A 15,085-nucleotide genomic window follows, 5' to 3' on the forward strand; every position below is an offset into this window, starting at 1 on the left:
CTTATTTTCTCCTTAGTCATTTCTCCTCAAAACATTTTTCTTTTGGTTTGGAATGCCGTTTGGATAACTTCATGATGCATTCATTCATTTATATTTAACAACTAAAATAATAAAATGAATGTAATACAAAGTTTGCAGTTACTGTAGTTTATGTACCATGTAGGTTTAAAAGGATAATTATGCAACCTTATGAAACAAAAGGGCCATACTTCGGAGTGTCTTTAGATAGTGTAAGCAATAATCTTAATGCAGCATAGTTTTAAAATTGACATTTGTTAGCTTTTCGGCTGTTGCCACTCTGGCACAGATGCCGGTTGGCGTTTCTGCTGCAACCCTTCCAAATTATCCTGGCTTGGGCTGGTACCGCATCCACTGACTGGGATTTGGGCCGGGCCTTCCGCATGGCAGGCGAGCAACCTCCCACGGAGCTTTAAAATGAAGACATTGGTTCTCAAAGCTGGGCCATCATCACACCTACCTGTTATTGAGTTTAATAGTTAGAACTGTCAACTGACAAACAATTTGGGCTGTTTTGTCAAATCGAAATATTCTTATGAGGTCTAATAAACCCTTATTATATTACAGTGAATACAATATTTGAGTAATGAGATGAGATCTGCTGTTAAACAAGCGAACAGAGCAGAAGTACATGCAACAGGTGGAAGAGAGAGACATGCTGAAGGAAAAGCAGTAAGTGTTTCCAAACAGCAGTACAAAAAAAAAAATATATATATATATATATATATATATATATAAAACAAAGGTCAGGGTGTTTCCTTAAAGTGTGTGAGTCAAATGATAATGGTAGTTTACAGCTGTAGATTTATATGAAATGAACTTTTTTTTAATTATTATTCAGGGTAAAGGTGATGGAATGACTAAACCATAATGTGAATAATGAGATGGTGACTGACAGTAAAGTTTTACTGGAGGGCACAGGTGAGGTAATGCTGTGTGGAATAGTTGTAGTCTGAATAGGAGAGAGAAGGCAGCGTGCACTGTCTGTCGAGGCTCGGGGGTTTGGTGGTATTTACTTCAGTCTCTCAGTGCGGAGGTAAGAACGAAAAGTGTCTCTTTATAAAGTCTGTACGTGTGTGCGCGCGCATATGTGCGCGCGTTATTTTTAGCTGGAACCACGTGACCGCGGGAGAAAACTCTTTATAGCGCGGCAAACTTGGAACAGATGCACACTCAAGTCGAGCGGATTTGGTTTTTATGAAGCTGCCGAGATCTAACCGAGATCCCTGCTCACCATGAGGAGATGGTCAGCTTTTCTCTGGCTGGGGCTTTCTATCCTGTTCTCTGCGGTAAGCTCTCCATCCTTGTTCATGATTGATTGATTGATTAATTGATTAATAGAGTGACGCTCTATTCATTAACATCTGGAACATCTGTTGAATGGAATGACCTGTAATACCGTTAGAACATCAACAACAGCACACCATGCCATGTGTTATAGTTCTGCATGAACACTAAACAGGTCATGTCATTCATTAGATCTAGGATGAGAAAATCCTGCAAATTTAGTGAATTTTTTTTTTATGTTCATCTGCTGGAGCCGTAGCCTGGGTCACCATCTCCAGACCTTAAGCCAAAAGCAAACTGTTGGAAAGTGGTAATGTATGTGGGAGCGGGAAACTTTCTTCTGTGCATGATTTTTAGACAATATAGGATTTCATACTAAATATTGATCGATGTCATTCTTTCGAGTTTCCCTCAATCTTTCTTGTCAAGTTTCAGAATGATAAATACTGAATTGCATTTTCGTCTCAATACTTTTGTCCGACACTGTGTGTGCATATACTGTGTATATATATATATATATATATATATATATATATATATAAAAATATATATATGTGTGTGTGTGTGTGTGTGTGTGTGTGTGTGTGCGTGTGAACGACCACGAGCCATTTCTGTTCATGTTACTATGATGAAAGGAAGGAAGGATGTCAAGCATCATTTTTCTAATGAATGACTTACTGTATACTTGCATCATCTTATCTGCTGACAGGGTGTTCTAAAAAGTGTCCATGCAAACTGGTCCAGGTCACTTTTTTTTGTCGATTTCTTTACACCATCATTGCAAATTCTTTCTAACCAAACACAACTGTCTCTCCTACTCATGATCAACTGACATCTGGTGTCATGCATCTAATAACTCAATAATAAGATGTAAATCTCCTCTGTGCATAGAGATTATTGGGACATCCTGCCTTTCATACTCAGCCATTTCCTACACACTATGTAGGTTACTCTAAAGCATCAAAGAATTTCCAGGCATTTCAGAGATGATTCTAGGTGACTGTGTAATAGAGACTTACTGGTAGAATTCACACTCATTTCTAGCCCTCAGTCCCTTGATCTGACCACATCTCTTGCTTGTGTGATCTGCTGCCAGATATTTCTAAAACAGATCAGCATCTCAGACTAATGTGTTGGACGTTTTTTTTTTTTTTTTTTTTTTAGCTTAGGTTCCTTTTTTATCATATATGTAATTATTTTTGCACATGCACATCACAAAACCTTTAAGGCTAGACCAAGGGTCAAGCTTTGCATCAAGTCTATTTTTAGTTGTGCGGTTTTGCTCTGTTCTTTTAAAGATTTTGTCAAGAATCTAGAGGCCACAAAGTTTCCTTAAAATTTTTATGCATCATTTTGTGGAGTTCCCTAACTCGTTTGTCTTAATTAGACCATTTAAACGTTAGACAGCGAGGTGCATTGTGCAGACTTGGCTGCATATTGAATTTAGTGAACGAGACAAGCATTAATCAAAAGCTGTGTCTAAAGCAGCACTGTGTGGGAAAATGCCTTCACCCCTTTAACTCGCAAATGAATGCGGTTTGGTGGTGCATTTGCTGGAGTAATGCCAGGAAGAGCGTCAAAGAGAACTGATTGCAAAACTTATGATGCTGTAATTTTAATTGTAATTGACAGCGAGGTCTAAACTTCATCTAAGAGTATGTTATGCAAATTCCCCGGAACGACCCAAGACTCATGCCTGTTTTTGTTTTTTATTACTGTGTTAATCCTCACCGAGTAAGGATTGACTCAAAAGCTAAATAATAGATGAATCAACTGACTTGTTGTTCTTTTTCTTGTAGATCCCTCCAGGAAACCCGAAGTCTTGTCTGGAATGTGAACCTGGTAGGCTTTTTCAGAAACTTCAGTGGAACGATTAGTAATTGTATTTGTTTGTATGTGTTTTCGCTGTTGCTGTAAACACTTATCTTAAGGATGACAGTCATCATAAATGTTTTCATAAATTTTGCACTAACGCAATTGATATTTCCCTAGAACCGCCAAATAGATGAGGGTATAATCCAAACTCAGCTTGGAGTGTACATGCAAAGCAATTCGACCTTTTTTATTTTTCCTCTGGACTCATGAATAGAACGCTTTAGTGTCACACAGATCCCCTTTAGTTATATGTGTATATAAAAGGAAATATCACAGAGTAGCAGCATGTAAATAGAGGCCTTTTATAGAAAATGACCCTGACCTTCAAATAAAGATGAAGCACTTCTCCTTTTTTGCCCACGTAAGGCTAAATGCAACACTGAAGTCCTGAAGATATGGATGCGTGCCTGGCTTTTAGAGTTATCTCTGACACTATCTGAGTCAGCCGTTTATCTAGAAAAACCATGTGAAGAAGAAACAAGTTGTTTGTACAGTTGCTTGTTTTTTTTCTCTCTCTCTATTTCACTGACCCACTCCTAACTTCTAAAGTTAGTATAGAACACACTACTCTAATGAAGACCACATTTTTCCCTTTTGACTGACCAAGAGTTGACTTGTACATATATTGCACCCATTCTGAGTCAGGAGCGTTGCTGTGCTGTGTTCTCCAGCCTAATCTGCTCATCTGTAATACTCATCTTGTTTACTAACGGACTTCCATGTCACACAAAACGCTTGATTTTACTGTCAGCGTTGGTTTTCTGAGCTGGCCGTTTGTGCTTCTTGAAAAAGAAAAGTTTGGCTAGTCATTTCCAGACACTGCGTACAGTCATTACGTGGTGCAGGTGGCAGCTTCATGGCTAGTTGTGTTATGACGATTGAGCAACGTTAGTAAGAAACAAAACATGAATGTGCATACTAGTACTTGTTTATTTTTCTAATAACGGCATTGCCATCCCCCTTTATTACAATGCACATTTTTTCAATTTATACAGTACGTACACTTAATATCATTGAACGTCCATTGATGCATGTTGTCATTTGTGTTACAGCAGCTGTAACCTCCAAGCATCACTATCTTTTTTTCTCAATGAAACATAGCTTCCTACAGAGAAAACTGCAAAAAAAAAGAAAAAAAAAAAAAAAAAGCTTACACGGAAAAGACCTTTATATCGAGCTAACACTGGAGACTCATTCTATAGAGAAAGCTTTACCATAGCAAGAGTTATGTGCAATGTGGGATATCAAGAACCAAAACCAAGCAGTGTCACCTCAGAGCAGAGCAGCACTGAAGTATAAATTTTACGCTGTATAGTATTTAAAAAGAAAAAAATGACTATAGTGTATTCTTCTTCCACTCAGGCTTTATCTCTGAAAACTGTAAGTGCGTGCCATGTAAGAATGACCAGTACTGGGCTAAGAGGAACGGAGTGCCTAGGTGTAACACGTGCACGGCATCTTGTAACGGTAAGATCGTGAAAAAGCAAAGCACATGTTGCAAATATACCAGAGATAATGTGTGTGTGTGTGTCTCGTTTGTCTACTTATTGTGTGTGTGTGTGTCTGTGTTTGTGCGTGTGCAGTAAAGCAAAACATGATTGAAATAACCAAATGCACGAAGACAAGTGACCGTAGCTGCAAGTGCAAAGCCGGCTTCCACTGCTCAAGTCCCGTGATCTTGACCTGCCGGAGGGATTGTGAGCCGTGCACCAACGGCTTCACCAAAACACCGAATCTAAACATCTCCTGCCAGCAGTACACCAAGTAAGTATGGCATTTTGAGGGAAAACAATCTTCTGTTTATACTATGACTAAGATCTAACGCCCAGGCGAATCTGGCTAACATTAGTATACAGTGGTGTACAGCCTAAGCCAATCAGTAGGCCAGGATCTGAACCACCACTGCCCACCAACTTCATGAGTACATCTCTGAAATTCCCTGAGTATGGGAGTTTTCTCATCACTCATGTGCTGCTCATTACAGGAATTCTCAGTATATATATACGGTAACACTCTACACCAAAACTAGATCTGCCTTGTGCTGAACCGACTGATGTGTTAATATGAACAGAAACAACTGCGTCAGGTGGATTTTAGTCTCTCTCTCTCTCTCTCTCTCTCTTTCTCTCTCTCTCGGATTCATTTCATTTCGGACGCATTTACATAGTCTCCCTATATGAGCAAGATTCAGTTTCACTTCTGCAAGCGAAGGTGTCCTGCTTTTACTTTCCAGATGTGTGAAAAAGAAGAGAAAAAAGAATTTAAGATACCTGGGTTCCTGTTCCCACGGATTAGGAGAAGAGCAGAATGAAAACATTCATTAACATGAAAGTGTAAATGTATCGCTTTAGTCACTTTCACTCACTCACTCACTCACTCACTCATCTTCTATACCGCTTAATCCTGTATTCAGGGTCGCGGGGACCTGGAGCCTATCCCAGGAGACTTGGGGCACGAGGTGGGGTACATCTTGGACAGGGTGCCAATTCGTCGCAGGGCACACACACACACACACACACACACTCATTCAGACACTACGGGCAATTTAAGAACACCAATAAATATATCGCTTCATATTAAAGATATATAATGTTAACCAATATCTGATCAATCTGAAAGAACTGGGTCAGGACGAACTGAAGTTAAAACTTGAAGAGAGATAACATTTCTATGTGTAGTCTGATAGGAATATCATCTCTTTTCATTTTTTTTTTTTTGGAGTTATATCATTTGACTTACCAATAAGAGTTATCTTTACTCATTGCTTGTTTTTTTGTCTAGCCGTTCTTTATTTTGACAAAAAAAGATTGATGTTCTTTGCCGATCTAAGCCTGTAATTAGCTTGTGTTTAGGATTTTATAATTGTACTAAAAAAAAACAAGAAGTATTTTAAATAAAATAAACCTCTCAAAAAAAAACAAAAAAAAAAAACCCTGAGGTTAAAGGAGATGGCTCATCACCCAAGTGCATGGATCCAGAGCTCACGGAGTCAACTCATTCGCATATGACTAAACTCTAATAACGTAGGTTTCAGTTCACGCTCATTCCAATAATCCGTTAGACTTTACACCTTTTCTACGCTTAAGCACTTCGACGTTACACTTGTGACGTTTCAAACAGACAGTGCACTTACTTGTGCTCTGTCATTTTATCCAAATTTTTGCCTGTTATAGAGGCAGTGGAAAAAGAGATGACGTGGAAAATATTTTACCGAGGTCTTCACATGGATGTCACGTGACTTGATTGTGAGAAGATTTTCTGCCGAGTTCGTCAGTTCTTCTCTTAGCCTGCGATTTGGATTCAAATGAAGGATATATACGTTAACATTGGCATCACAGGACCACTTCATTTGAATCACAAAGCAAAGATTTCAGGATTAAATGACTTTAAGAATAGTATTAATGTAACCTCTATTAGATGGAACACTTCAACTGTACAAGATAACATCTAAAAGCAATCAAAACACTGTACTGACTCTTGATGCTCCAGCATACACGGGCTGCACTGTAGGTGTGCTCTGTGAAAACCCCAACACCTACAAGGTGTGAAAATGATTTCGCTTACATCTCACATGCTCTGTGTTTATCCCTGTCTGTCTCTCTGTGTGTCAGTTGTACCAAATTAGGGATGGTGACGATTAAAGAAGGATCTTCGACTGCTGACCGCGTGTGCGGAAAACCTTACCTTCTGACATCACCTCCTAATCCGAACACCTTGACCGCACCCAACACGTCTACACCTCTTTCAGACACGGATCCCGAAGTCACACCCAGTCCAATAGAAATGAGAACGTACAGTGACGTGACTAGATTAACATTTTGTGAGTATTTTCCACATCCCTCCCGAGCTTGTTTCATTTTAGCAGACACCATAGAGCAGGAGTCGTGTTTTCTTGTATCATGAGTGTTTTTTTTTTTTATTTCTAGTTCCTCCAACAGAGGGCCCTGTTTTACCACTTGAGGCCATTCCGAAGACCACTTGGATCTTCTTGCTTCTGCTGCTTATTTTACTGTGTGTGGTGTCATGTCTGTCCTTGAAGTGCAAAAGCGCAGCCATCAAGAACAAGCTCGAGTGGGCAGGTGTGTACCTACATATCAGATGGTTTGCAATTATATTTACATCTTTATTCATTTATTCATTTATTTTGCTGTGTTTTTCACACTTTGGATACTCTCACAAGTGACACAAATCCAGATTTCAATCTAAACAGGTCTGATCTTTTTAAAGTTAGTCCTTGATGCAGATCGGACACCATATCTGAATGTGAAGAACTTTTTTTCAAAACACGTGCACATCACTGTATTCATTTTTCATTATTATATACATAATAAATGTTCAGGATCAGCAAAAAGCCTAACAACAATGAAGCACCTCAACAGCAGTAGCTGCAGTGACGATATTCAGTGGGAGGATGAGGACATTGGTTACCCCCATTAGTATTTGGACATCTGACCTTCACGCCGACATGCGACTCTTCCTCAAACTGCTGCCACACAGCTGGAAGTAAACAACTGATTAGATTCTCTTTAGGTAGTGTAGTGTCACGATTTCCCTGAACTGGAACCTGTTCCAGCAAGACAACATGTTGTGTTAAAGATGAAGTAGAAAACTCGAGCGTCCTGCACATAACCCTGACTGAATTCATCCTCAGTGAGCAGCTTGGTCTGGAACTGGATCCTCCTCAACCTCCAAGCATCAGCACCTGGGCTCACTCATGGGGTGAATCTTGTAGGTGAATGAACTCAAATCCCAGCAGAAACACTCCAGCATCTAGTAAAATAGTCTTACTGTAGATGTGGCATCTGTTATGCAGTTGTATGGTTTCAGAAGAGGTGTTCAACACTCCACATACTTTTCCAGCTATGGTCAGCCATACCCTATCTATTTCAAGGAATCTATTTCAGCTACAACAGTTCTCATGAAGGATAGATGGATGGATCACGTGTGGTTTTCAAACCTAACCTCTTGAGAACCAGAGGTCGTCTTATGAGAACGTTTCTCTCAAAACTATGTTTTGCAGAAGGTCATAGTTTATTTTTATTATTAGGTCCTAATAAAGAGTAATAATGAAGAGGAAATGCAATGTGCACAACAGTAGAGTATCAGGAGGTTAACCATCAAAAGACAAAAAAAAAAAAAAAAGAGCTTGGAATATTGATGGACGTTTTATAGACGTAGATTTAGGTCTGTTCCTAAAAGCTGCTGCTGCAATAATAAATAAATCCCTGTGCTCACTCCTGGTGCTCACTCATATTCTTTTCAACACACTCAGGACTGTTTGTCTTTTCTCCTCTACAGTGTACACTAAAACAAATTATAACCGCATTAATTGACGAGGAACGCTTCCCCGTTATAATTTCTTCCATATGACATCTCAAGGAGATGGAGAGTGTATCCTCGCCATCGTCTTATTCATTTAAGCTGCTGTATGGAAATGAAACTGTACATATAAAAAAATCGAATGTCTAAGTCAAATGTCTATCCTGCAAAGTGTCCTTCCGCTAATGCCCACACTAGTCTGATCAGCAGAAATATGGACTTTTATTTTAAGGAAATGAATAATGCAACGAAAACATCCGGTGTGCATAATAATATTCTTGATAAACAAAAAGTCAAAAGCAGAAATGATTGTTTATCATTTGTGTTTATGCATGCTTTTTTGCCTAAAATAAACCCCAAACTCTTCAGCACGTAGACTGGAATCTCCCTCTGCCTGCCTCTTACTGTAAACCGCATTGCCTCAGAACTCACGTGCTTTTTTTTCCCATTAAAGCTCACAATGATAGAGTTTCAGAATTACATCCTTAGCTAATGCTTGAGACAACCTGAGAAACCACTGGAGTGCTCGAAGTAATACATTTAACACGTTCAGCTTGGCCATGTTGGGCGAACTTTCATTTTATGACAATGCGATATTTAAATCAATCATCATGCATTTATGAGAAGAGGACACGCTGAGCAGAATCTCACTATTGTTCTCTCATTGTCTCTATAGGTCTGACTATTGCAAGATATGTGAGTGACTTTTTTTTTCGCTTAGTATTGCACATCTTTTTGCTGACACGCACAATCTTCACACAGCTATTTTCTGCTTTGCTCTCACTCTTCACAGCAGCCCGTGTTGCCCTCGGCTAACCCCAACGTGGAGAACGTGTTAACTGTTAGCGATGGCCCTGACGTTGTTAGAGATCCACTTCCGGGTCAGGGCTCGTTCCCCGGGAAAAATCAGCAGGTCACCATGGAGCATGTCGGAAAAGCCGATGGAATCAACAACACTGTCGGTAAGGGAGGAGTATCGATTAGCTCAGGAGTAATCAGATCAAATTCCTGTAGGTCCTGCTACATAAAATTCCTTGCTCATTAATCTCCGGATAACCACCGAAAAACTGAGATTTTGAATACAATAATAAGGTAAGAAATAAGATAAAATTATTTGTCACGTGTTTTAAAGCACACTGAAATGATTTCGGTGAGGAGGCTGGGTCAGAGTGCTGAGTCAGCTAGGATATAGCGCCCCCTAGAGCAGACTGGGTTATGGACCTTGCTCAAGGGCTGGGGCTTGAACACACCACGCTTGAACCCACCAACTTCCGATCGTTAAGTGGGTCAGCCTTAACCCACTGCCTCCCTTATTTTGAGCAAGTGAAAATATCTTGAAAGTGAGCCAACGTGACATGATAACCCTGTTTCTAGATACCTTTACTCATCTTTTTTTACCCAAGCTTTAAATACAGATCATTTAAGAGAAAAAAAATTAGAATGTTAAATTATTGAAAAAAAAAAACTATTTCAAGATTGAAATTTATTATAAATTTTTATTTAAAAAATTATAATTATAATTATCATACATTTTGTCTTTTGTAATCTTAAAATAGGAAATATTAAATAGGAGATAATCATTTTATACACAGGTGAGGAGCATGAATAAAAGTAAGAAGGTCATGTGATAGAGCTTTAACAAAACTGAAACATCCAATCACACACGGGTGCCAACTGGTTCAGATCTGATCAGGTTTGTGCAGAATAACAGAACACAGGTCTGAGAGTAAAAAATCCTTTTATTTCACAGTTTCACCTGTGCTTGGATAATATGAAGGTGGAAAGTTTTCTCTCTTTTCACGCTGGAGCTATGACATCTGAAACACTGGCCTCCCAGGAACTGCTTTAATGGTTCAACCGTGTGGAAATGGCTTAGAACAAGGTCAGGAATATATGGGGGATGTGGCAATAACTTCCTGCCCAGTTCCTGTAACTTGCAATTTTTGTGGTGGGAAGCATGAAGTTGTGCATTGTCCTGCAAAAAGAGAACGCCTTTGTTGATCCAATCAGAATAAAGGTTTTCCATTAAAGAAGACCCCGAGAGGCTAATGTTTTAGATGTGGCGCAGGAAGTCTCTGGTGTGCTGAGAAATCTTTCCACCTTGATGGTATCCAAGCACTAATGAAACGCCGGAACAAGTGCAATAGTGTAGCAGGGACCTTTGTATGTTTAATCACACACTTTGGCTGTTGGACATCCTGAAAAGGAGCCCCGCCAAGACGAAACATCGTTTCCTGTTGTATCAGCCATATCGGCCAAACTAGAGCATGATTTCTGAACACAAGTCCTGTTTTTGTGGTTAGAGACCGAAACTACAAGGGTCAAGTTACAGAAGTGAGAATTTGTAGTTCCTAACGAGATTTCAGCGGTGACTAAGGCACTGAAACGACAGTATCTGCAACTCTCACTTGAAACATTTCCATTCGAAAAAAAAAAAAAAAAAAAACATTTATTCAGGTTTTCACTGTGACTGTAATAGTAAAAACATAAGTGTTTGGTTTCTCTGTTCCAGATTTTTAGACCACATGGACTGTTAATCATATTGCAGGTTATATGCTGAATCACATTCAGTGCTTCTTGTCACTGTAGGATCTATTTTCATCTACTCCCCCGGGATGGTGATCCTCGGCTCGAACTCAAATGAGAAAAAGGAGGAGGCAGAGACGAGCGGGGAAGACGGCGGCGAGGTCACCCGCCTCATGAGCGTGCCTCAGCAGGAATCCAGCTTTGACGGAGACTCCATTAGGTTGGCTACACAGGAGGAGCTTGGCAAGGAGCTCAGCATCCCGGTCCCAGCCACGAGTAAATGAGACGTCGGCTCGGGCGACGGAATACACAAATCAGGATCAGGCCAAACAAGTCACCAGGGGGCTTTTGTGGCCCGTGGCTTGTGAGAAAGCCGTCCTGTTACAACAGCGAGACAAATTTCACTGCGAGCAAGCCCTCTTGTTTGTGCAGCACTGAGACTTTCAGGGGTTTTTTTTTCTCAGTGTGGGAGGCGGTGTGAAAAGAGTGATGGTGTAAGAAAAACTCCCAGGTTGCTATAGTGAAATGATGTACTATAAATATTAATGTAATAGAATATTTTGTATTATGATAATAATGGAATTATCTGTTTAGTTTTGACAGTCCTAAAGCACCTTTGTGTTTAAGTCTGGGATTTACCTCTGAGTTATAGGGATAGACAGATAGACAGACAGACAGACATACAGACAGCGAGGTGGCAGGCCACGTTTTGCTGAGGAAGTGTGGGTGCACAGGCACGCAGCGCTAAAAATACCTACCTCAAATGTGGGATAAAAGCGACATTCACTTTAACCTGCATGTCTCAGCCGCTTGTTACTGTCGAGTCCTGGCGGGACCGAGGACAGATTCTGATGCTGCAGCTCCTGTCCTGTATTACTGCTGTGCAGTTGTCTTTGTATTTTTTTTCTTTTCAAACAGTTCAGATTTATATTGATTTACTTAGGGTTTTTTTTAAGCATGTTAAGTATGTATATATGTTATCCAAAGCATCTTCCACAGTATTTTGCACAGCATCCAATGAGCAGTTAAGGCTTATGAGCCCTGCATTAGCTTTCTGGCAGGTCTGGAATTTACAGAAACTTCATGACTGAGTCATCAGTAACCCATCACATGGGCATTGATGTTCGACACTTCTTTAGAAGTAAATAGGAAGCAGTTTTCATTTTAATCAGAAACCTTTTTCCAGGTCTTTGACATTTCAAGAGTATTTATCGTGTTTATTCATATCCCTTAATCAGGAACGAAATACACTGTGGCATAGCACCACAGCAACTTGCTGTACCGTTTTTATTCATGACGGAGCCTAAATATAAGAATATTTACATTTTAGCTTGTTGAACCAGCTAAGAAAGCATAACCGTAAAAGACCTGAAGACTTTCCTGTTACAGTTTTAAAGAGACACCTTTATTAAACGTTAAATAAACATCTTCTACTGTATAGTGCCTTGCAATAGTATTTATACCCCTTAAACTTTCTCACCTATTGTCATGTTACAACCACAAATATCAATATAACGTGTGTAATATCTCGCTTCACTTTTCAAATATTTATTTGTAAAAAAAAAATTGGAAAACCATTTATCATTTTCCTTCCACGTCACAATTATGTGCCACTTTGTCTGTTACATGAAATCCTAATAAAATACATTTATATTTTTGGTTGTAACGTGACAAAATGTGGAGAAGTTCAAAGAGGTATAAACACTTTGCAAGGCACTGTACGTCGTCATAGTAACGATTTTACCACATGTATACAGATGCCCTGACTTGTTCCTTGTTGTTGATCTAAATGCCAAGGGGAAAGTTCTAAATAGTCTGTAGTTTTCTAATTCTGTAAATCTAGAAAATGAAATTTTACTTTGTGTAAACACACGCTTTAGTTTTTTGATATTCAGTCATTTGTTTGTTGAAGACACATCTTCCTAGTGTTGAAAACCGAACCTGGGAGTAATCAGTCACAGTTACGGGAGAAAGAAAAAGAGAAAACATGAGCACTTTGCACACATAAAGCTACACAGCTATGGACAAAAAGTCCAGGATTAGTGTGCTGCAAAAAGACAAAATTAGCATATGTAAATAATAGGTGTATAAATGCTTTTTGTTAGATATTTTCCAAGGCTTAGCTTTTTGTTTATTAAATTACTGAGAATATGTTGAGATGAAATAAACGTCCAACTTACACCAAGTATGTTACCAAGAAGAGTTTGGTGTTGTTGTCTGTATATTTTCACATGAATAAAACTAAAGCACAAACTCTATACAGACTACTGTTTCAAGTTTTACTGCTGCCTCATGGTACATTTCCCGTAAACTGTTCAATCCACAAATTCAATCCAATCTCCCAAATCCTAATTTTGTCCATTGCTCATACAACACAGAAGCTCCTCTGTGAACTGGACAGAATGCTACATTTATCCATGTTCACATTACTCAGACTTTCCTGGTAATTATTTCAGCAAAAAAAAAATTCTATTCCCCTGTTGGAAATTCCTCTTGGCACTCCATGCATCATTCGACTGTTAAGTAACTACACCGTTTCCAGAAGGGTTAGTAGTGTCCAATTAAACAATTTCTTCATGGAATAAAACTTTTTATTTATTTATTTATTTATTACCAATAATGTGTTTTATACCAGAATGATTAAAAAGGTTTTGTACCTTGTGGAACCTTAATTGCAAGTTACTTGGTCTGCGAGCGTTTTAAAAGTCGAGCAAATTTTTTAAAATAAATTTTAAATTGATAAACACATTAATGAACTAAATAGTAGCAAGAGCTTTGTCTGCCGAGTGCAACGTGATCACAAATGAGCCATTAGTTCTTCTCTTGTTAATTTTGTATTAATTATTTTTGCATGCAAATTTTGGGTTGTGGAATGAATCAATGGAGTTTCCATTATTTCTTATGGGGAAATTTGCTTTGATATATGAGTGCTTGGAAATACATGCAGGCTTCTGGAACGAATTATGCTCACAATCCAAAATTTAACTGTATTTCTAAAACAAAAAGCAAAAAAAAAAAAAAAAAAACAAGAGAAGACAGTGAGGATGTACAACTCAATTAAAAATGTAAAAAAAGAAAAGCACATTTGTCGGGGTCAGTGTTGGCATGATGTGTACTTAAATTTTTTGACAATTTGCACATCAGGGTACGCTGTAGGGTACGCAGCTAAGTAAGACCTTGACACAGAAGCAATTTAAAAAACAAAAAATTTTAAAAACAGAAAATAAATGTGAGAGTGTAAACTATTCTGCATGTTTTGCACTGTGGGAGGAAACCAGAGTACCTAGAAGAGAACATGCAAACTTCAAGCACACAGACCCAAGGTGGTATGTGAACCCTGGACTCTGGAGGTGCAAGACCCCAGTGCTAACCATTATATCACAGTGCCAGCTGGGGCCTATCAGCTAATAAAAAATCAAATTGTTTTGTGATTTTTCTAATTTGTCCATCACTTAATATACATACAATATACGGTGGCTGCTGACTGTTTCAATTTACATATGACCAACCTTCATAAAACAGCAGCCTATCAAAGGTAGAGGAAAAGTTTTGTCACTTGACGTATTTAAATATGAGTAACAGGTGAAGCTTGTGGCTAGCTAGGTCAAAATGTGGGACAGGATGAGAGAACAAGGGTTATGGTAAGGAATTATTTAAAAAAAAGATTAAGACACTAACTGGATTCCATGAAGCTGTAAACGAGAAGAAAGGACATCAACTTCATTAATGAGCTGAAGCAGAACAACAAACAGCGGTACCAACTGGAAACCAAGGGCTTATCAAGGCCATAGAAGTAGCCATTACTCTAATTAGTTATGTACTTGCAGTAATTATTGGTGTTTCTGCAGACATGCTTTCTTTTGGTAACAAAGAGTGGAATCAAATTTTCATGCAACTTTATAATTGTTTAGTCTAATAACTCTTTCACTTTAGAAGTCTCTTTGTGGGTATAATTGTTAATAAAAGTAATTAGGCTGACTTTGTGTTTATGCACTAGTAAGCTTAAGTGATTTTATCATCTGTTAATAACATAAATATTGTTGTGTTTTCATGCTCAGAA

General features: G+C 38.7%; 1 protein-coding gene across 2 annotated transcripts; it reads left to right on the plus strand.

Annotated features, from left to right (window-relative positions):
- Positions 1-883: 883 nt before the first annotated feature.
- si:dkeyp-61b2.1 (uncharacterized) lies at positions 884-12,242 on the plus strand. Of its 2 annotated transcripts, none has more exons than XM_053483564.1 (10): positions 884-1,054; positions 1,128-1,307; positions 3,105-3,147; positions 4,543-4,647; positions 4,764-4,944; positions 6,792-7,000; positions 7,107-7,259; positions 9,176-9,195; positions 9,293-9,461; positions 11,089-12,242. In XM_053483564.1, the coding sequence occupies exons 2-10, from the start codon at positions 1,254-1,256 to the stop codon at positions 11,307-11,309; spliced, it is 1,155 nt and encodes a 384-aa protein (XP_053339539.1). In that variant the 5' UTR covers positions 884-1,054; positions 1,128-1,253; the 3' UTR covers positions 11,310-12,242. The 2 variants fall into 2 exon arrangements, with proteins under 2 accessions (XP_053339539.1, XP_053339540.1); XM_053483565.1 differs by having other exon boundaries at positions 9,296-9,461.
- The last annotated feature ends 2,843 nt before the right edge of the window (positions 12,243-15,085 follow it).

The sequence above is a fragment of the Clarias gariepinus genome, chromosome 23 (assembly GCF_024256425.1).
Source record: "Clarias gariepinus isolate MV-2021 ecotype Netherlands chromosome 23, CGAR_prim_01v2, whole genome shotgun sequence".
NCBI lineage: Eukaryota > Metazoa > Chordata > Actinopteri > Siluriformes > Clariidae > Clarias > Clarias gariepinus.

Excerpts from the sequence above, each read along its gene's own strand:
- si:dkeyp-61b2.1 (XM_053483564.1), top strand. The coding sequence starts at position 1,254 with ATGAGGAGATGGTCAGCTTTTCTCTGGCTGGGGCTTTCTATCCTGTTC. Across the intron at positions 3,148-4,542 it reads TTGTCTGGAATGTGAACCTG|GCTTTATCTCTGAAAACTGT; the intron begins GTAGGCTTTTTC and ends TCTTCCACTCAG. Across the intron at positions 4,648-4,763 it reads GTGCACGGCATCTTGTAACG|TAAAGCAAAACATGATTGAA; the intron begins GTAAGATCGTGA and ends GTGCGTGTGCAG.